This window comes from Girardinichthys multiradiatus, chromosome 4, assembly GCF_021462225.1.
Source record: "Girardinichthys multiradiatus isolate DD_20200921_A chromosome 4, DD_fGirMul_XY1, whole genome shotgun sequence".
NCBI lineage: Eukaryota > Metazoa > Chordata > Actinopteri > Cyprinodontiformes > Goodeidae > Girardinichthys > Girardinichthys multiradiatus.
Genome location: NC_061797.1, coordinates 13,762,990 through 13,785,781, shown reverse-complemented (window position 1 = coordinate 13,785,781; position 22,792 = coordinate 13,762,990). Strand labels below are relative to the sequence as shown.

At 38.5% G+C, this 22,792-nt stretch overlaps 1 protein-coding gene across 1 annotated transcript in view; it reads left to right on the top strand.

The window, feature by feature from the left end:
* loxl1 (lysyl oxidase-like 1) overlaps positions 1–12,194 on the top strand; it is a 31,051-nt gene extending 18,857 nt beyond the window's left edge. The window contains exons 6-7 of the mRNA XM_047362987.1: positions 272–387; positions 7,739–12,194. Coding sequence (XP_047218943.1) covers positions 272–387; positions 7,739–7,745 — 123 coding nt within the window. The 3' untranslated portion in view covers positions 7,746–12,194. The remainder of the gene's footprint in view (positions 1–271; positions 388–7,738) is intronic.
* The last annotated feature ends 10,598 nt before the right edge of the window (positions 12,195–22,792 follow it).

Below are 22,792 nucleotides of genomic sequence, written 5' to 3'. Positions count from 1 at the left end.
ATGGGAGTGAGAGAAGGTCAAGGCCACCAAAACAAATAGATCTGTTTCATAAAGCTTTCAGCTTTTAGGTAACAGACGTTTCTCAGGTTGCAGTTTACTTGCTTCTTGTGTTGTTTGTTTGTCCATTCATCTTTTGTATCCCTCTCAAAAATATGGAGTTAAAATGTACTCCAGGGCAGTGCCAGGTCTTGTTTGTGTATGTGTTGTTTGTTTTAGATATTTTACATTATTCTGAACTGCTTCACTTCCAAAATTTTTATTATTTCTCCAGCTTGTGGTGAATCCCAAATTCTTGGTGCTTGAGTCGGATTTCACCAACAATGTAGTGAGGTGCAACATTCACTACACCGGACGATTTGTCACAACAAACAACTGCAAGTTAGCACAGTAAGTAAAACATATTACAGAGTGCTTTCACAAATACAATAGATTTTATTCAACTTTAATTGGGAGACCTTAAACTGCAACTGTTACATCATCGAAATTTGTGCTTGTTTTTTTTTTTATTAAGTTAATATTCGTCCAGTGGAATCATTTACACTCATCTGTATAACAGAGCAGAGATTGAATGCCCTTATACAAGGAGCCTCATAATGTTCTGAGACACTTAGGGAACTTAATAGGTTCCTGGCTAAAATGTTTGATGGTTTAATGTATTATGCTCTCATTCTCCCACAAAGATTAACAGCCTCTCAAAGTTTTATATTTTCCCTCAAAAGGGGCTCCAAGGGTGATGAACTTGCAAATAGCACTATTAGAAAATGTATCATTGCACTCTAAATTACTCCCAGATCCTCTTGAAAAGAGCCTTTATAAAGGTTCAAGTACTCAAGCCACCCTCTCTTAGGTGTGCAATAAAGACTAAGATACGATTTGTCATAGCATGTCTAAGGTGAAAGCTGGACTTACTAGTTCAGTTTAAACATTGCCAGTGAGAAAATGTTATCCTTTAGGCAGAAGCTTAGAGTATTGCCACATACCTTCAAATGACATATTCAATTCGGTTTATTTATATAGTGCCAATTCACAACACATGTTGTCTCGAGGCACTTCACAAAAGTCAGGTACATACATTCCAATTAATCCTAACCATTGGACAGTGCAGTCAGATTCAGTTATTTATTCAAATTGGATTAGACCTGTACCAGTCACTCCTCCTGGATGAGCATGTAGAGACAGTGGACAGTCACTGGCATTGACTTTGCAGCAATCCCTCATACTGAGCATGCATGTAGCGACAGTGGAGAAGAAAAACTCCCCTTTTTAACTGGAAGAAACCTCCAGCAGAACCAGGCTCAATGTGAGAGGCCATCTGCCACGACCGACTGGGGGTTTGAGAGAACAGAGCAGAGACACAAAAAGAACACAGAAGCACTGATCTAGGAGTACTTTTAATGGGAAGGAAAAGTAAATGTTAATGGATGTAGCTCCTTTAGTTGTTTCATCTAGAAAGAAAAAACAGATAAACTCTGAGCCAGTTTTCAAGGTTAGAGTCTGAAAGAGAGCACATAGAGTTAGTCACATTTGAAGTTCAGTTAGTAGCTAGGTCAAGGAGAGAGAAAGGGTTAAACACTGAAAGACAGGGCCATGTGGGTCATCGGTAGAGGGTGAGCATTAAGTTGTTGCCAGCAGAAGCTTGGATGATGCCCCCCTCCAGAAAGGTGTCACAGGTAGACACAGAGTCAGGCCAGGTGTAGCTTCTAGGAAGAGAAAAGAGAGAGAACATAAAGTTAAAAGCTGAAATAACAGCAAATAATGCAAAATTGGTGAGTAGTGTGAGAATGTAACGAAGAGGGTGAGAGTGGTCATTATGTCCTCCAGCAGCCTAAGCCTATAGCAGCATAACTACACAGATAGCTCAGGATAACCTAAGCCACTCTTACTATAAGCTTTATCAAAAAGGAAAGTTTTAAGCCTAGCCTTAAAAGTAGACAGGGTGTCTGCCTCACGGACTAAAACTGGCAGCTGATTCCACAGGAGAGGAGCCTGATAACTAAAGGATCTGGCTCCCATTGTACTTCTAGAGACTCTAGGAACCACCAGTAAACCTGCAGTCTGAGAACGAAGTGCCCTGTTAGGAACATATGGAACAATCAGATCTCTGATATATGATGGAGTTAAATCATTAAGGGCTTTATATGTGAGGAGGAGAATTTTAAATTATATTCTGGATTTAACAGGGAGCCAATGAAGGGAAGCTAAAGTAAGGGAAATATGATCTCTCCTTTTAATTTTCATCAGAACTCTTGCTGCAGCATTTTGAATCAGCTGAAGGCTTTTAACTGCATTTTGTGGACATCCTGATAGTAAAGGATTACAATTGTCCAGTCTTGAAGTAACAAATGCATGGACTAGTTTTTCAGCGTCAGTCCTCGACAGGATATTTCTAATTTTGGCAATGTTCCGGAGGTGAAAGAAGGAAATCCTAGAAACCTGTTTAATATAGGATTTAAATGACATGTCCTGGTAAAAAATAACACCAAGGTCAGTCATTTTCTACCGCTTATTCCATAATGGGTCGTGGGGGAGCTGGTGCCTATCTCCAGCATTCTATGGGCAAGAGGCAGGGTACACCCTGGACAGATCGCCAGTCCATCACAGGGCAGCACACAAACAACCATGCACACACTCATTCATACACCTAAGGGCAATTTAGAGTGACCAATTAACCTAACAGGCATGTCTTTGGACTGTGGGAGGAAGCCAGAGTACCTGGTGAGAACCCACACATGCACGGGAGAACATGCAAACTCCATGCAGAAAGACCCAAGGCTGGGAATTGAACCCAGGACCTTCTTGCTGCAAGGCAACAGTGCTACCAACTGCGCCACCGTGCAGCCCTATAACACCAAGGTTTTTTACTTTATTATCAGAGGTCAATTTAATGTCATCCAGGTTAAGTGAGTGACTAAGCAGTTTCTTTTTTAAAGACTCCGGTCCAAAGACGACAGCTTCTGTCTTGTCTGAATTTAGAAGCAGAAAATTTAAAGTCATCCAAGTTTTTATGTCTTCAAGACTTGATTGTAGTCTATCTAACTGGTTGGGCTCATCAGGATTTATGGATAAGTAAAGCTGAGTGTCATCAGCGTAACAGTGAAAATTTATCCTATGCTGCCTGATAATTTGACCTATTGGAAGCATATATATAGTAAAGAGAATTGGCCCAAGTAGTGAACCCTGTGGTATTCCAAAATTAACCCTGGAGTTTGAAGATGATTTATCATTTACATGAACAAACTGGAACTTGTCAGACAAATAAGATTTAAACCAGCCTAGCGCTGTTCTCCTGATCCCTACAGACTATTCCAGACTTTCTAAGAGAATATTGTGATCGAGTGTATCAAATGCAGCACTGAGATCTAACAGAACCAGTACAGACACAAGTCCATTATCTGAGGCTAGGAGAATATCATTAGTGACTTTCAGCAGAGCTGTTTCAGTGCTATGATGAGCTCTGAAGCCTGACTGAAACTCTTCAAACAGGTCATTGCTGTGTAAATGCTCACACATTTGATTAGCAACTATTTTCTCAAGAATTTTAGATAAGAATGGAAGATTGGATATAGGTCTGTACTTTTTCAAGTCATCTCGATCAAGCGAAGGTTTCTTAAGTAAAGGTTTAATTACAGCTACCTTAAAAGCTTGTGGCACATATCCATTTACTAAGGATAGATTATTCATATCTAAAATGGGGCTGGTAATCAGTTCCTTAAATTATTTGGTCGGGATTGTGTCTAACATACAAGATGAAGGTTTAGATTAAGCTAATATTTCTGATAACACAGGAAGCTCCACAGGATCAAAACTGTCCAAAGAGGTTCTACAGTTACTTCCAATGTTGTCTCACTTGCTGAGGATGACGTAATCATCTTCGGGAGTATGTCAAAGATTTTATTTTTAATAGAATCAATTTTATTTAAGAAGATCCCATAAAGTCATGACTGCTGGGAGCTAAGGGAATGGATGGCTCAACATAGCTATGACTCTGTGTAAGTTTAGCAACTGTATTAAAGCAAAACCTAGGATTATTCTTGTTCTCATCTATTAATGATGAGAAATAAGCTGTTCTGGCCTGGCGAAGTGTCTTTTTATACAACAGTAGGCTATTTTTCCAGATTAAGTAGGAATCTTCTAGGTGTGTAGAGCGCCATTTTCTCACCAATTTTTTAACATTGTGCTTAAAATACGCAGCTCTGAATTAAACCAGGGGGCCAGCCTCCTATAAATAATTACTTTCTTTTTCAAGGGGGCTGCATTGTCTAATGCACCACGCAATGATGAAGTAACACTATGAACAAGATAATCAATTTCTGAAGGGGAAGAAACAAAATGATTTCCCTCCACTGTGTTTTTTCTGTAATAAGGTTTTCTGTGTGATGAGGAAATTAAATGTGGAACAGATTCTTTAAAGGTTGTTGCAGCATTTTCTGATAATGATCTACTATAATGAAATTTTCTTTCAGGTGTGGAGTACTTGGTTAACTTAAACTCAAAGGTTATTAAAAAATGGTCAGACAGGAGAGGGTTATGAGAAAATATTGTTATGTCTTTACACTCAATACCATATGTCAGAACAAGGTCCAGAGAATGAAGACAAAGGTGGGTAGGTTTGTTAATGTTTTGAGCAAAGCCAATTGAGTCTAAGATAGCATTAAAGGCTATATTTAAGCTGTCACTGTATTTAACACTAAATCAGATAAAGGGTCTGAAAACTGATCTAAAAAATGAGAGTAAGGGCCTGGTGGACGGTACAAAGCAACAAACAGAAGTGATTTGCAATTTGGATGAGGAAAACTAAGGATTAAATATTCTAAAGAGTTGTAGTTATTGATTGGTCTGGGACTAATCAATAAGTCGGACTGAAAGATGTTTGCTATTCCTCCTCCTCCCCCAATATTTTGAGGAATGTGAAAATTTAAATAATTTGTAGGAGTTGACTCATTTATATTAACATAATCCTCTTGCTGCAACCAGGTTTCTGAGGCAAAATAAATCAATCTGATTGTCACAAATCAAGTCACTCACTAGCAAAGTCTTTGAAGAGAGAGATCTTATGTTCAGTAGGCCACATTTAATTGTTTTATTTTTATTTTCAGTCTGAGTTGTGTTTATTTTTATGAGATTTTCATGATTTCCTCCTTTTACATTATTTTTTAATCTATTCAGGGTAATGGGTGGGTAGCAGTACAGAAGCTGCAGAGAGGGGTGTTAAACCACGACCCTGCTTCCTGGTCTGACATATGAGTGCATACCTTCTTTCAAGTGTGGAATTATAGATGTATAAAATAGAAGTTAAACCAAAACTTTCAGTTTAAAAATGTCTGTTTTCTAAAAGAAATCTTATCAGAATTGTACTTTTATCAGAACTGATGTTAGATATGTGCACATATTAAGTATTTGCCAAGTGCATTATACCTCTCATTTTCTCATATTTTCAATGGTTTATCTAGAACCTGTCGGGGATTAGTCAGACTCCTGTTACGATTTTTAATTTTGTAGGTAAAAACAGATAATTAAGGGTGGGTTGTATGGTGAAAACACAATATCACAATGTTTTACAATAAAATCAGTCGGACTTTTTTTCACAATTTCCTTATGTAGAAGGTTATGTCCTAAAGAAATAAATATAACAGTGCATTAAGCAAAAGTGCATTTCTAAACAGATTTTCATTCATATTTGTAATTTTGCCAATTTGTATCACTACATTTATTACCTTAATACCTCAGACTTGCAGTACACTCAGTCTGATTAGCCACACTGAAATACTAAATTTTAATTTAAATGACAAACTACAAAGACATTAACACAGGTAAGGTACAAATGAGTGTACACAGGGACATAAAACAAGCAGCAATGGACAAAATCTGCCCTACATAGGACCTACTGAATCAATTAAAATTTTTTTTGTTTCACATTCAGTTGTTTGTTTTTCCTTAAAAAACCTATTAAGTTTTTTACTTTGTCCGGATTTCCATGTTATCTAAGGAAACCTTTCCTTTACATAAAAAGTACAAAGGAATTTTTTTTTTATCAACTTTTAACAGTCTGGAACACAAATATCAGATAATTTTGTTAAAATTTTGTTATTTATTTAGAATTTTGCTTTGAAAATAACCATAACCCCTAACCCTATATATAAGTGCAAAGGAAGAGTCGGTTTCGTAAATGAGAAACCATTAAAAAATATATATATTTTTCTAACAATACTTTTAAAAATGGTTGCCAGTTTTGTTTCTACATATGGCGACAAAGTCTTCAGTAAATGTGCATCTGGCTTCTGCAGAAAGCCTTTAGCCTAAAGGGGAATTTACTGCAGTGCTAGGGTAGCTTACTTGTTTTAAATGACTTGTTGATGCTCAGCTTGTAACATGTCTTCTTGTGGTTTCAGTCAATCCAGTGTGGACAAACCTTGCAGAGAATGTTGTTCTCCTGCTTCATAGTTTAAGCTCTTTGCTGTAAACATTCCAATTCTTAATGGAAAGTGTTTTAGCAGCATGCTGCGCTCTGCCTGTCCACACGGCTGTTGGTCTGAGAGAGAGCTCAACCATGGCTGAGCACGTCACAATAAACTGACAGGGAGATCTAATGGCCAATATAGAATTTATTTTACTGTTTTTTTTTTTCATATTTTTGGTATAATTCTGGTTCTTTCAAGTCCATAAACAAACATTTTATAATATTCTGCATTTTACAGTGGATTCCTTTTTGTTCATTTAATTCTATGATTTCTACAATAAAGGAATTATTGGGCCTTAATCAAGATGATATTACTGTCTCCCCACTTCTGCAGATCATCAACATGTTCACATGTTTAAAGCTCTATTTCGTCAAAACGCCCACTCCAACAGCGGAGACAGGAAACAATAAAGGAATCACTGTATCAGAAGATTAAGAAACTAAAACGTGTTTTATCATCACATCTAATACTTCAGAAATAAACTATTTTAATAGTAGGAACTAAATGCTACATTTGACAGGTATAGCTTTAATTATGAAGATATTGCAAAAATAAAAAAGTCAATGGTACACAGTTATTTAAGACACTGTGAAGGCTGTCATCGTACCACACCTTTGGTAAGTTTTGTTTTACCTTCTCAGTATACTGTGTAAGACAATGCCCACATTTGTGAAGTGCATTTGAACATCTGTGTTCTGTTTAGCTAATCATTTATATGGTGGCACAAATCAGTCATGCATCTGATTCAGGCTTTGCAAGCTTGCCATGGCTCCAAAATCAAACTTTAGGCATCATTTGAGTAAAATACATTGTTGTCTGTGCAGGAATGCAATTTTTTTATTTCTTTTTGTAACATCTCACTTTCAGTCACTTTCACCACACCATTTTCTTAGAAATTCCTTTATGTTCTCTAAGTTAGTTGCATAAAAAGACACACATTATCTTTGCGTTTTCAAAAAGCACATCTTGCACTTTGTAACAAGTGCTCATTTTGTAGCTGTGCAGACATGACACTCGTTAATCATTTAGATTTTTCATAATTGAAAGACACCTCGTTCAGTTTTAACAGGCTCAGAAGAAATACAACATCCTATAATTGTGTAAACCAATAATTAGAGGAAAATATAAAGTGTTTAAAAAGGTTTATATTGTATCTTTATGTATTTTGAAGAAAGAAAATCTTTGTGAATCTTTATTCACCATATTGCACAGAAATGCTGCACTGAGCCTGAGTACTACAACTCTAACACAAGTGCTACAATGTATGCTTTCCTTTGTAGGTCTTGATCCAGCACAGGAGGACTGCTGCTTTAGTGACCTTGATTGCTGTTCCATTGAATTGTGCTTGTTTAAAACTTTTTTTTTATTTTTTTTTATTTTGTTGTCTCTGTTTAGTTTGCTGTTTGGGGAACAGCAAATCAAAGTTTCACTAGTTTTGACAATGTGGAGGTTTAAACATTCCCACTTTAACTTTGACATAAAACATTTTACACACTGGTATCCTAATAAAGCAATAACAGTCCACACAGCCATGCATTTTATGGGAAGAGCACTCTGCTTGTATGTATTTCAAATTGCTATGTGACCAGCCTGGTTTTGCTCCATGATAGTTCACATCACTCACTTTTAAAGGGTGTTTACTATATTTCCACATAGTTAAGTCTCATTTTAGCTATAATCTATTCTAACAAATGAAATTAGGCAAAAGCATTCATCTGTGCAATGTGGCAGCACACAGAAATGCCCAGTGATTCAGAAGAGCTACAATTTATCAGTTTATGTTTTTCATTCTCTCTTAATTACCTTGGCAGGTCATGATGTGATCCTGTGGTTTTCTGGCCACATACTGGTAAATGTTTTGTTAACAGTGAAAAGAAGACAGCAGGTTTTATTTGTATGTGTTAATTTCAAAGTGTTAGCCACCGGAAAAGACAGACTATTCGTAACAGGCTGTGTAAAACATGACTCTTGGCAAAAAGGGTGCTCTCCAGAAAACAAAACTTGCAGTATGTTTGATGAATTCTTACACATTTGTTTGTGCTTCACACTGGTCAGATAGCAGATAGGTCATCTATACCTTTTGAAGAATGTTTATACAGATATTCAACCAATGCATGATTTTGGTGATGGTGATAATCTTATGTAACTGATTGTTTTTTGCCTATTCACTTTTATTTGTTACTGTAATAGGTATTTTTTTATATTTTTTCTTGATTGTTAAAAAAACACAAATGCAGATATGTGTATAATGCAGAAAGTGCAGAGTTGCAGATCGTCACCTCTTCCTACCTCTCCTGTTGAGCGAGTCACCGTTTCCAAGACCTTTCAAATGCAAACAATTTTAAGTTAAAAACTGTACGTGTCTAGGCCTGGTCTATTTGGTATCAACTGCTTTGTCCTAATACAACAATATTTAAATACAAACAAGGAGTACAACTTGAATTTTGTTCATTTTGAGAAAAACAAAGTACCGAAGTAATACCTATGTTAATAGTAATGTGAGATGTTGTGTAACATATATCCTTGGGTAAAATTCAAAGCTGAAAAGAAAATCTTGCTTACAGCGGCTTGCAAAAGTATTCACACCTCTTAAAGATTTGTTGCATTACAAGTCCCAACTTCCATATCATTTTCTGAGATTTTGTGATAGAACAACAGAAAATAGTGCGTAACTGTAAAGTGTAAGCAACAAAGTGTAATACTTTATTTGCAGGCTGGGTTTAGAAATAGTAGCCTCCATAAATGGGGTGCATGCTCTACCTGTGCACCATGGGTCTCCCCTATTTAGCCCATTTTCATCTGCCACCCTTAAAAAAAATCCAGTGCAATCACATGCTTTAAGATGTAAACTAATTTGAAAACAGGGTCCACCTTAGTGTAATTTAACCTCAGTATAAATACAATTGTTTTGTGAATCTGACTGAACTTAAGCTATTTAATAAAGAAGAATAGGCAAAAATGTCAATATCTAAATGTGCACAGCTGTCATACCCCAAAATACTTGCAGCTGTATATGTAGCTAAAGGTTGTTCAGCAAAGTATCTGAAGGAGTCTGAATACAAATGCATTCCACATTTTTCAGATTTGTATGTGTAAAACAGTTTAAAAACCATGTATCATGTGTTGGTGTATCACATAAAAAAGGTGTAAAATACTGTAGCAGGTGTGGGTGTTATGTGACAAAATATGGAGAAGTTCAAGGCATCTGATTACTTTTACAATAGATATGTAATTATAGCAACTATAACCGCAATAATAAAAAGAGTGTGCCGTGGTTGCTTCAAATCATTTGTCATTTAATCAGTTTCAATTTAAAACAAAATAGATTGTTTGTTCTAAAAACAAGTAGCCAGTAAAGAATAATTAGCATGTGTAAAAATGTAAAAAAGAGATCACATAATAATTAATCAATAATTAGATTTGAATCTAAAATCAAGTAAAAGATTGCAGTTCTGCTATTGATATAGGTGGCATGTTATTTGTGTTCTGCACCATACGTTGAAATAAGTTAAAACATTTTTATATCTAGAATCGGTGTACAGTGATAGCAGTAACAATAACTCAATGTATAGCACTTCGCAGCTCGCTTGTTTAAATCCAAAGTGCTGTTGTTTGCTTCTGACAGATGTCGGTACAATCTAAAATTCCTTTTCACACATATTTTCCAATTTAAACAGATTATTTTCATCGTGTTTTGGCAGTGGCAATACACTAACAGATGCAACTGATTGCTTAAAACTTTTGCTATGTATTCTATTACTTGAACAATAAAACAAAACAATTTCATTGCAAATTATAATAAAAAACTTCACTTTCAATCATCACTGAAACATACTTTACATCTACTTTAAATTGTTACTTTTTACATTGTTTCCCCATCAAACTGGTTCTGATAAAATCATCACATTTTATAGCACAGTGTTATATCTTCCGTTTTAGTGTAGCAAAACATTAATGAAGCTATTGTTCCGCTGGAAGACTTGAAATGGTTGGCTAAAACTAAAGATATAGTCTATATCTAATAATAATGATAAGTGTGACCATTTTTTCACGCCCATTCATTCAATGTGAGTTTCTGTTTTATTCTGTAAATAAAGAAGCTGCCCCTTGCTGGCTTTTGAAAATTATGCACATTAATCTACTCTCTGTGCTGGCCTTATTTTGTCAGATAGAGGCAGATTATTCTGCAAACATTTTTGTAGTGGTTGACATTTATTAGAAATATTTACATTCTGAAGCAATTATGGTTCAGCAACCCTATTATGTTAGCTGAGGTAATTATCTGAAAGATAATTCAATGGTTCTGTATAAATGAACTGTAACATAAATGTAAAACTGAGTTTGCGGAGAAATAACAGCATCTTTATAATTTGACTTTTGCAAATGCAATTGCTTGTGTTTTTATGAAGAAAGCCTTTTCAAATTAATCGCTTTATATCAATGTACTGATAAAATAATGTAGCAAAATGATATTGTTCATTTTGGTAAACATTTTCTATGTTGTTAAATTTAGAGCAGATATACTCGTTGTTATTGTAGAACTTTCATTTAGTACTTTAAATGGTCAGAACTTTTGATTTGATATTTGGTAGCTTGTGAACAGTTCTTAGGCTTTAGGTGCTATATTGAAATATGCAGAATGCTTGGTCAGAAGCCCATGCCTCACAGCTTAATGCACGGCATACTATTTCAGAGCTGTACGGTGGATCTGGTGGTTAGCACTGTTCTCACACAGACAGGTAGAAGCTCAATAGTTCAAATCTTGGCTTAGACCCTTTGTGTGGAGTTTACATGTTTTTACATCTAGTTGCATATCCTCCACCCAGTTCCGCAGCCCTGAAGAGGATTAAGCAGGTGCAACAAGTGAGTGAGGCACTGGTTCAACATACAGGTTAGCTAAAGTAAATTTATTTGAACATCTGAAGTGTATCCCATAACAACACACCTAAATGCTCTGTGGTTACCCAGAAATCAGAGAACTATGTTATAAGAGTGTCACTGTAAAGTGTTACTGACTTTGTGAAAAGAATGTGTTTAACCAATGTAATAACAACCTCCTAAATATTACGTCGAAAATTTGTTTCCTAAAAACAATAACTAATAAAAGACATGTGATATTTTTGTGCCAACAATAAATCTCAATTATTTTTAATAATAATTCAAAAGGGGCCCTGACCACCCATCAGATGTTATTAGATCACAACATATGCTCACAAAACATAATGCAAAGACCTGTGATTCTCACATTCAGTGGAACGACAACCGGGGTGTCATGATTTGTGGGTGTTTTTGGGTTCTTCTTCTTATTATTATTATTCTTGATAGGTTTTGAATCATGCTTCTGTTATTTTCCTGGTCATGCTTTAGTTTTTGTCTTCTAGTTCATGTTTTGTTAAGTTATGTTTTTTGGATCCGGTTATGCTTTAGTTTCATGGTTTACTAGTTGTGTTTAAATTTGTATTCAAGAGTCTCTGTTTTGCTCCAGTCACTTTCTGTCTCTTGTTTTTAATCATCTTCATTCGGTTCACCTGCACCTAGCATTCAGTCTCCTCGTTTCACCTGGTTTTTGCTCCATATATACACATCTGTTCTGTTTATTACTCGCGGAAACATTTTGGATCATTCATCTCTATTCATGTCATGTCCTTTACTCATGCCAAGCCTGTCTTGCCAGCCTGCCCATTTCTGTTTTGCCACTGAAGTAAGTTTTGTTTATTAAACCTTTACTTAACGTCATCCTGCCTGCTTGTCTGCATTCAGGGGTCCTCCGCTACACAAACCTTGACAGGGGGAAGTTACAAAGTTTGCCAAGGTTGTCTTTTTGTCATGGTAAATGTTAGCATTGTTGGCTGCACGCAACTCCATATACCCGCTATCGTTCTACCAATGCTGGATTTGATCTGGGCCAATCTGGCTTTCTTCCCAGGGTTCCACATGAGAGGAGGGCCCCATGTGGCAAAAAAAAAAATTTACAAAACAAAGAGTGGTTCAGAAGCTTTCATGACAACCAACAGAATGAGGCATGTGAGGTCGTCTGGTACAGCGTTGCCGGGGCCTCATCATGCAGCCAGGTCTGGGGTCGGAACTCGTCTGTGAGCGTCTGGTGACCAGGTTATTCCTCGTGGGACCCAGTCGGGCCATGCCCAAACAAGAGTTGAACGTTATTGTTTTGCTCCCCCTGTGGGCCCACCACCTGCAGGGGGAACAAAGGGGGACCGGTGCAAAGAGGATTGGATGGCAGTTGAAGGCAGAGACCTCCGATCTCCTGGTTGTTCTTTTGTTCCTACCCTCACCTATGGACACAAACCTTGGGTCGTGACCGATAAAACGAGATTCCGGATATATGCAGCTTAAATGAGTATCTTTCACAGGGTGCCCGGGCTCTCCCTTAAAGATAGGATGCCATCCCGGGGGAGCCTGAAGTAGAGCTGCTGGTCCTCCACATCAAGAGGAGTCAGTTAAGATGGCTTGGGAATCTGTTTCGGCGGCCCCCTGGACACCTCCCTCTAGAAATGTTCCAAGCACGTCCTACTGGGAGGAGGCCCTGGGGATGGCTCAGGACACCCTGGAGGGACTATGTCTCTCAAATGGCCTGGGAAAGCTTTGGGATTTCCCCAGAGGAGCTGGAGGAGATGTCTGGGGAGAGGGAAGTCTGCTGCTTGGATTGCAACCTTGCAACCCACTCCTGGATAAGCGGAAGACGACGTGTAAGCTATATTGCATATTTGCAAGCAATAGTTTTCTTGGCTTATTGGCAGGTCCAGGTCTATGGTGTGTGAGATAAGCACTGTAGAAAAATACTATTGTAGCTAATATTGGTGATATTGGTATCTGATTTGCTCCGAAATTGTTCCAATATTCAGAGTAAAAGTTCTGTTTCCCTTGAACTGTATTATCAGTCTATGAATCCCCAACAGGTAGGTGATAATATAAGAAATATTTAAAAAGAAAGGGTTAATATAAACATATAGATAGACATTCCATAGTGCAAAATATGTGGACACTTGCAGAATACCAAAACAATGTTTTAAAAAGTTTCAATAAAGAACAATAAAAACTTTACCAGAAACATTTAATAATTATTTTCATGGCAAAAAAAAGGAGGAGGATGCACATAATGATCTGCACGCAGGTATATTGCTTATGGCAGTTGTATTTCAGTGCATCTAACTAAGCAGTTTACCTACTAAACTGGGGACTGAGTGTAATAAGTTTCACTTGTGAAATATGGCATTTGACCAGTACAGACATTCCTCACACAGGAATTTCCTACCTCCCAGAGGAATTAGAACCCTTGATCTGATTGTTTTGCTCCACAGTTCTCTTTATTTGCTATCTGTCCCAACAGAACCCCAGTCCCCCATTTGTTTCAAGCCTCTTCTTGGTTTGAACTGTTTGTTCAAGCTGTTCACACAAAATCAACCATTGCTGCTCTCTCAATAGTGTCCTAGTTTGTATGATGTATTACTATAGTTTGTCTATTGCATTGCACTGTTATTGGAATAACAGACTGTGTGCTGGAATTATAGGACAGGAGGTTGTATGCTTGATAAAGGAGAAAAGCTAAATTATACATTGTATTGCCACAGGATTTCTCTGTAAAACAAAGCAATAAATATATGAGGTTTCGCAGTTTTTAAAGGGGACATTCTCTTTGTTTGTTTGTTTTGTTCCTACATATATTCTTGTAGCTGCAATTCAAATAACACTATAACAATATTCCTCATTGGGCTATAGGCAGCAATGCCAACCAGGAGTCTCTGTTGTTTAGCTTCAGTTCTAGGTTCTTGCTCTTGGTAATGACGATCACTGCGGCTGCTCCTATAATGGCTGTCAAGGTCATTGAGTTGCACACATACAAAAGATTAAGGCACAGACAAATATGCAATTGGGAATTTTCAAAAACATGCCAGAGGATATTTCTCAAATGAATCCAAACAGTGAGAGATTCTAAGTGGAGCATATGAAAATACCCCAAGGGGTGTACAGCGCAAAACCCAACAGACACATGCAGAATCGCTGAGATATGGAATTTGCAATGTGCTCTTGATTTCAACATGGGCATGGTTGGAAGAAACTGTTGCAAGTGGATAATCAAGGGACAGGTTCTAACAACCAGCAGCGTGCGGCAGGAGGAATTGTCAGTGCAAATGGACAAAACCACATGTTATACTACACTGATTGCAGGAATCAGATTGCTGGTTGTGCAGTTTTGTTACTCATCCAGTTCAAGACAAATATATGTTGAAGTAACATTTTGAGTGATGCATTCTGTAGATAAACTAAATGAGAAAGTACTCTCCTTAAAAAAATAAAAAGAATTCTCATGATTGGCCTGTGTCGGTGTTTTGAGTTTCATGGTCTGTTCATTTAAGTTTTCTTTGTAAGTTTTTTGTTTTATTATTATTACATCTTTCAGCTCACCTTGTGGCTCCTAAGTTCCTGTCTGAATTTTGGTCCAGCTCCAACCTCCACATTTATGAGAGGAACAATGTTTAATCAGAGTATAATTTCAAGTCAGTTAAACTTATGGGTTATTAATCTGATCAGTTAAGTAGTAGAGGGGGTTGTTAATAAGTACCAGCTGTTTAGGTGCTAGTTCAATTAACAACAGGTGCACTAAAGGGGGCAACAATAAGACAACCCCAAAAACAGAAACAGTTTTGCAGGTAGAGGCCACAGACACCTTTTGGCTGGACAGGGCCTTTGGAGGTCCTTAACCCTACAGATGGACTGGTATCTGCCCCTTTGTGCAAGGAGGAAGAGGATGAGTACTGCCAGAGCCCTACAAAGTGACCTCCAGCAAGTCACTAGCATAATTGTCTATGATGAAACCATTAGAAACACATTTTATGAGGGTGGCATGATGGCCCGATGTCCTCTAGTAGGTCCTGTGCTTAGAACAGGGAGAACAGAAAGCCACCAGACGTAGACAGGAACGAGGACAATGACGAGGGTAAGACGAGGACATCTATGACGAGGACCCAGCATGGAACAATGAAAACAAAAAGGCATATATAAAAAATAGAACAGCAGGATAAGAAAAATAAAATATACCCAAAAGAGGGCCAGGAAAACAAAAACAGGCCCGAAACAAAACACAAACAAGGCCTGGGCCAGAAAACAAAAACATAGGCCAAAAATCCAGGCGGGCAAAAACCAAAACAAATTCGGGCGGGCGACCCGGAAGTCGTCACTTGCAGACCCAAAGTTCAGGCAGATGGCCCGGAGGTCGTCCCATGCACACCCAGAGTTCAGGCGGACAGCCCGGAGGTTGTTCCGGGCAGGCACAGTGTCCTGGAAGACACAGTCGGGACCAGAAGTGCCCTCAGAGCAGACGGTCCAGAAGACAGCAATGAAGAAGCAGGCGGTGGAGCTCAGACGGCTTGAAACCACGATGGAGCTCTGGCAAGCGGTGCAGAAACCGTTGGGTCCCAGGAGAGCTGTGTCAAAAACTGCTGGAGCCCTTGGTGAAGCAGTGCAGATCTGCAGCGGAGCCCTGGAGAACCAGGCAGCGGTTCTTCCTCGGACCACCAAGGAAAACTTTTCCCCACACCTCCAGTCAGTCCCACAGCTGATTAAGAGTCTCGAGTCTCTGCCAGGGAGAGCTGCTGGCATTCAGGAGGCGCGAAAGTTGCCCGAAGAGTTCTTGCCCCTTCTCGAACACCTGCTCCATCCTCCCTGCTTGGTCCTTTTCGGTGCTGGATCCTACTGTCGTGAAGCTGGGTTTATGGCAGGACCAAAGTGCAGAGAAGGATGCCAGGAGATGACAAATGAAGGTAAGTAATGGACTAAATGGTAAATGGACTTAATTTATATAGCACCTTTCCAGTCATACAGACTGCTCAAAGCGCTTTACACTAGAGCCACATTCACCCAATCGCACTCACTAACGCTCACACATTCATACACCAATATGCAGATCGGTAGGCAACTTGAGGTTAAGTACCTTGCCAAGGGGCACATCAACATACAGCAGGAGGAAGTTGGAATCGAAGCCACAACCTTCCGATTGCAAGACAACTACTCTTCCTACAGAGCCACAGTCCAAGTGCAAATTTTAATATTTCCTTACTCACTGAGCCAGGCAGGGAAACCAGGGAAACCAGGAACTTACAAGACTAAACCAGACCAAAACAGAGAGCCACCAGATGTAGACAGGAAAGAGGACAATGACGAGGGTAAGACGAGGACATCTATGACAAGGATCCAGCAGGAAACAATAAAAACAAAAAGGCATATATACAAAATAGAACAGCAGGGGGAATCAATGAGAGACGAGACCAGACAATCAGGGAAGACTAGGAACAGGTGTGATAAACAGAAGGAAAAGAGAGACCAGACCAGGAAATAAACAAAAACACAGATACATGACGGCATGATGGCATTTGTTTCTCACACATTACACATTCCATGTAATTATGGATTTCCAGCATGATTTTTGTTCCAGTTGAGATTTGATGTGTTTTCATATTGTTCAAATAACTTCTTTGGGCAGTGTATATTGTCTTATAATGTCTGGTGCACAAGCCTCCTATTAGCTTTGCAGATCCTTTTTTAGATAGTACAGTAAAAAATGCATTTGATATGAGAACATATTGGGTTTTAAAGAAGAAAATAGTATTTTAGAATGCATGCACCAGCTAATCCTTTCCATATGTTAATGTTTATACTTTGTTAGGGCAATGAAGCGTTATGCCCCATTGTCGATAACCAGAGGATCTGAAAGGAGAGGTGTAAACACATTCCCAAGACAAGCATTTCCATTAACAACAAGCCACATTGACTTTACCAGAAAAGCTATGAAAAAGCAGCAAGCGTTCTAAAGTTGCAAGCTTGCAACCTAATTGAGGGAACAGATTAAGTGAAGTCAAGCAAGACTGATTACATCTTCCAACATTCTCAGGCACAATACACCACTGAATACACAAAAGAACCACAGGACTGGAAGACAGCGGTGTAACACTGCCAATGCTGAGAACTGAAAAACACAAGGAGACACCTACTACTTGAGTGCCTGCCATTAACAAATTGGGGTTTTCCATTGTGAACATCCCTTGGCTTATTTTCCAGCTAAAAAGATACCATTTAGCCATTACAATTGAATGATATTGATAAAAAGGTCAGACAATGGAAACTATGGTGAATATAGGGCTGTGATAACATTTCTAATTATTATTAAAAAGAACTGTTTAGATTTTCTTGAATGATGTTCTGTCATATTATTACCAGTAATAGTACCTCTATCTCTAGTAGGTAGATGGCATAAACCAGTGAGTTCGTAGGAAAGTGAAAAAATGGCTAATAGCAGCAAACTGTGAATATTCATAGTTGTAGAATATAATGAGATATTGTAAACATCTACATATACAACTGTTTTTAAGTTTGTCGCTGTTTTCTTTGCCGAATCAAGTCCATGTTACTATTTGAAGTTACACTGGTTGAGAGGTTCGCCTTACTGGCTGTAGGATTACCACCATTGCAAGTTTTCTACAAACCTGCTGCAGTATGACACCTTAATGCTTTATTAATTTCATATGCAAAAATTCTTTCTCTAATTATATTCAAAAATGAAACTCACCCACAAGTGTTATGTTTAGAAATCCCCAATCAAGCTCACTGATACCGTTGCTATTTAAACAGTTTGAGCAAGAAACAAGTCCTGCTGGAAAATGAAAACAACATTTCCATTAAGCTTGTCAGCAGAGAATTTCCTGTTAGATGACTGTGCTTACTTTGGACTATATAAAACAAGGTGTACCAACTTTTCAGGTGACGACTCCCCTAAACATCACTCACTGTGGAAACCTGACCTTGATTTCGAAATCAAGTTACTTTCATCTAAAAAGAGGACTTTGGACCACTTAGCAACAGGTCAGTACTTTTCTCCTCACCTCAGGTCAGACTCCTCTGAGGTTGCCTCTGGTTCAGGAGTTGCCTAACACAGGGAATGTGTCAATTTATAACCCATTTCCTGAAGACATTTGTGTGTGCTAGCTCTTGCCGCATTAACTCTGCAGTCCACATCCTGTCAGTTTCCCCAATTTCCCCTTTGAATGGGCAACGCTTCACAATCCTCTGAAGGTCGCAGTTATCCCTATTGCTCAAATGCCTTTTTTCTTAGACATTTTTTACTTGAACTTAATTTTATAGTAATATAATTGTATAAAGAAATCTACGAATAGCCAGCGATTATGTGGAGAGTGTCAATTGCTCTGCTAAACAGCTATAAACTCAGCAGTCTCTCCCATGGTCATGTAGGCTATAACATAACCAAATAAAACATTCAAGTATTGATTATTCTTTTTTATTGAATTCATATAATTATTTGTTTTTAAGGATTGAATTTTGGGGTTTTCCCATTATCATCAAAATTGCAATTTATCAAGATGCAGCTGCATTTGTCAAGATCGTATCCATATTCAATCTGTAATTTATTGTTCCTTCCAGAGAATACTAATATCATTGTTTTTTATTTACTTTCTATTTTTCACATCTTCCTTTTATTCCTGACTTTGACATTAGACTCAGCTATAGTAATTCTCACCATCCCTGCCCCACTTTAGGCACAGCCAGCATGTGGGTCACTTGGTTGCCAGGTCACATAATGTGTAGAGTGTTTGTATTTAAATTAAAAATTTTACTTGTGTTTAATCAAACTTTTCTTTCTGAGGTATTTTGTCTCTCCAATGTGCATTTAAGAGCTTAAAGATGCTTTTGCTGAATACATCTTTATTTAACAGACCTGACCAGTGTTGAGGCGGTTTTCTATTATTCAGGATAGCTTTTAATAAACAATGTCTGCAGCAATCAAACATGCTTTTTAAAGAAAGTGACATTGTTTTTTAATAAACATTAGTTTTTACATGAGTGTACCTTGTTTCAAACTGTTCTTAAAAGTTCAGATCACTTTCCCCTTAACTTTAAACGTTGGCCTCCAACAGTGAGACATGGATGAAATGCATTACTTTACAGCGTAATTCCTCACTGCAGCGGGTTTATGCAAAGGTAACTTCATTAAGTGAAAAGAGAGAATGTGGACCAAACTGTGTGTTGACATGGCCAAAAAAAAACCTACCTCCAGAATCAAGATCTAATTTCTGCAGAGACCATTGCGAGGAAATTCTGTGGCAACAATATCAAAGCTGCAAGTAATTCATCTCGTAATTGTAGCTCTGCTTTGCTAATTAAAGGCATAAAGATGTGGAGAGGAAAATGGATTTTTATGTGAAAAGTTGAGGTAGAAGAGACAAGACTATCTAGAACACAGAGAACAGTCAGAGATATTTTAATAGTGTGTAAAAATGTGTTGTGATTTACGTGAAGATGGCTCATTTGTTTTAAAATGGCAAATCCTAAACACAGAGCTGACCCCACCACATTTGTCAGACTTACCAAATGTTTCACTTCTAGTAATAAATCAACACAGTGAATCAAATGCACAATATACAGAGCTTTGAAAAAGTGTTCATACACCTCTGTGTTTGTCACATTTTGTAAAATTACAACCACAGACTTCAATTTATTTAATCTGGATTTTACACAAAACAGTGACTGATTGTGAAGCAGAAAAAAATGATACATGGTTATCGAAACCTTTTTAGACATACAAATCTGTGTGGTGGGCATTTGTACTTTGCCCCCTGAATCAGAATTTTGTAGGACCACCTTTCACTGCAGTTACAGCTGCAAAAGCATTTTGGGACATGTCTGTGAACTTTAATTTCTACTGCAGTCTTGCCACTGATTCTCGATTTAATCTAGAACTTGATGTTGAGCGGACCATTTTAAAACAGGGATGTCCTTTGATCTAAACTATTCTATTGTTGCTCAGGCTGCATGTTTTATATCTACCTGCTGAAAAGTGAACTACCTCCCCCAGTCTCAAGTCTTTTGCAACCTTTTACCATTTTCTTTCCAGGATTGCCTTATACACTGCTCAAAAAATAAAGGGAACACTCAAGTAACACATCCTAGATCTGAATGAATGAAATATTCTCATTGAATACTTTGTTCTGTACAAAGTTGAATGTGCTGACACAAAATCACACAAAAATCATCAATGGAAATCTAATTTATTAACCATTGGAGGCCTGGATTTGGAGACACACCCGAAATTTAAGTGGAAAAACACACTAGAGGCTGATCCAACTATGATGTAATGTCCTTAAAACAAGTCAAAATGAGGCTCAGTATTGTGTGTGGCCTCCATGTACCTGTATGACCTCCCTACAACGCCTGGGTATGCTCCTGATGAGACGATGGATGGTCTCCTGAGGGATCTCCTCCCAGACCTGGACTAAAGCATCCGCCAACTTCTGGACAATCTGTGGTGCAACGTGACGTTGGTGGATGGAGCGAGACATGATGTCCCAGATGTGCAGAATCGGATTCAGGTCTGGGAAACGGGCAGGCCAGTCCACTTGCAGGAATTGCTGACACACTCCAGCCACATGAGGTCTAGCATTGTCCTGCATTAGGAGGAACCCAGGGCCAACCGCACCAGCATATGGTCTCACAAGGGGTCTGAGGATCTCATCTCGGTACCTAATGGCAGTCAGGCTACCTCTGGCGAGCACATGGAGGGCCGTGTGGTCTTCCAAAGAAATGCCACCCCACACCATTACTGACCCACTGCCAAACCGGTCATTCTGAAGGATGTTGCAGGCAGCAGATCGCTCTCCATGGTGTCTCCAGACTTTGACATATCTGTCACATGTGCTCAGTGTGAACCTGCTTTCATCGGTGAAGAGCACAGGGCGCCAGTGGCAAATTTGCCAATCCTGGTGTTCTCTGGCAAATGCCAAGCGTCCTGCACGATGTTGGGCTGTGAGCACAACCCCCATTTGTGGACGCCGGGCCCTCATACCATCCTCATGGAGTCGGTTTCTAACTGTTTGTGCAGACACATGCACATTTGTGGCCTGCTGGAGGTCATTTTGCAGGGCTCTGACAGTGCTCCTCCTGTTCCTCCTTGCACAAAGGCGGAGGTAGCGGTCCTGCTGCTGGGTTGTTGCCCTCCTACAGCCTCCTCCACATCTCCTGGTGTACTGGCCTGTCTCCTGGTAGCACCTCCAGGTTCTAGACACTACGCTGACAGACACAGCAAACCTTCTTGCCACAGCTCACATTGATGTTCCATCCTGGATGAGCTGCACTACCTCAGCCACTTGTGTGGGTTGTAGAGTCCGTCTCATGCTACCACGAGTGTGAAAGCACCACCAACATTCAAAAGTGACCAAAACATCAGCCAGAAAGCAAAGGTACTGAGAAGTGGTCTGTGGTCCCCACCTGCAGAACCACTCCTTTATTGAGTGTGTCTTGCTAATCACCAAAGAATTCCCCCTGTTGTCTATTTCATTTGCACAACAACATGTGAAATTGATTGTCAATCAGTGTTGCTTCCTAAGTGGACAATTTGATTTCACAGAAGTTTGATTTACTTGGAGTTATATTGTGTTGTTTAAGTGTTCCCTTTATTTTTTTGAGCAGTGTATTTATCTCTGTCTATCTTCCCATCAGCTGACCATGTTCCCAATTCCTGCTGAAGAAACGTATTGCCTGAGCTTGATGCTGCCACCACCATGTTTCCCTGTGGGCTTAGTTTGGTTAATATTCAAAGTAAAAACAAGGAACAAACCTATTTGAGGTTAATTTCCTCTTACTGATTGTTCTGGCAAACAAAATTAACTTTTAAGTATGTTTTTTATAAATTCTGCTAAATATTAATTATTTTTCAGAATTTAAATTACATTTGGTCAAATTTTCTAGTTTAACACTGGAAATGTAATGTTTTGGCTTGGACTTAACTCCAGGCTTGCATGTGTCTACTTTGGGGCTTAACTTGCAGCTACATGTCTTTACTTGTGACTTGACTGGAAATTTGAGTGGTAAGGTTTAAGACTTCTATCTTGCAAAACGATGACTTTGTCCCTCCACAACCCTCTCCCTGAGCTGCTTTGTGTGTTTCTCGGTATTCAAGAGGCTTTTTGATCGCTAAATGTTCGCTAACAAACCTCTGAGGCCTTCACAAAACACATGTACAGAAACACATACTGAGATTACATTACACACATATAGACTCTATTTACTAATTAGGTTACTACGGAAGGCAACTGTCACTTTCATTTAAGGATATAAGTATAAGGGCATCTATTTACCTTTTTTCTTTTCACTTCACATACTGCATTACTTTGTGTTTGTTTTTCACATCAAATTGTAAATCACTTCAAAGTTTGTGGTTGTAATGTGGCAATATGTGAAATAAATAGAATCCTGAATGCATAAAATAAATAGACACTGTTTTGGTCAAAGACAGAAGGTTTATTTGAATG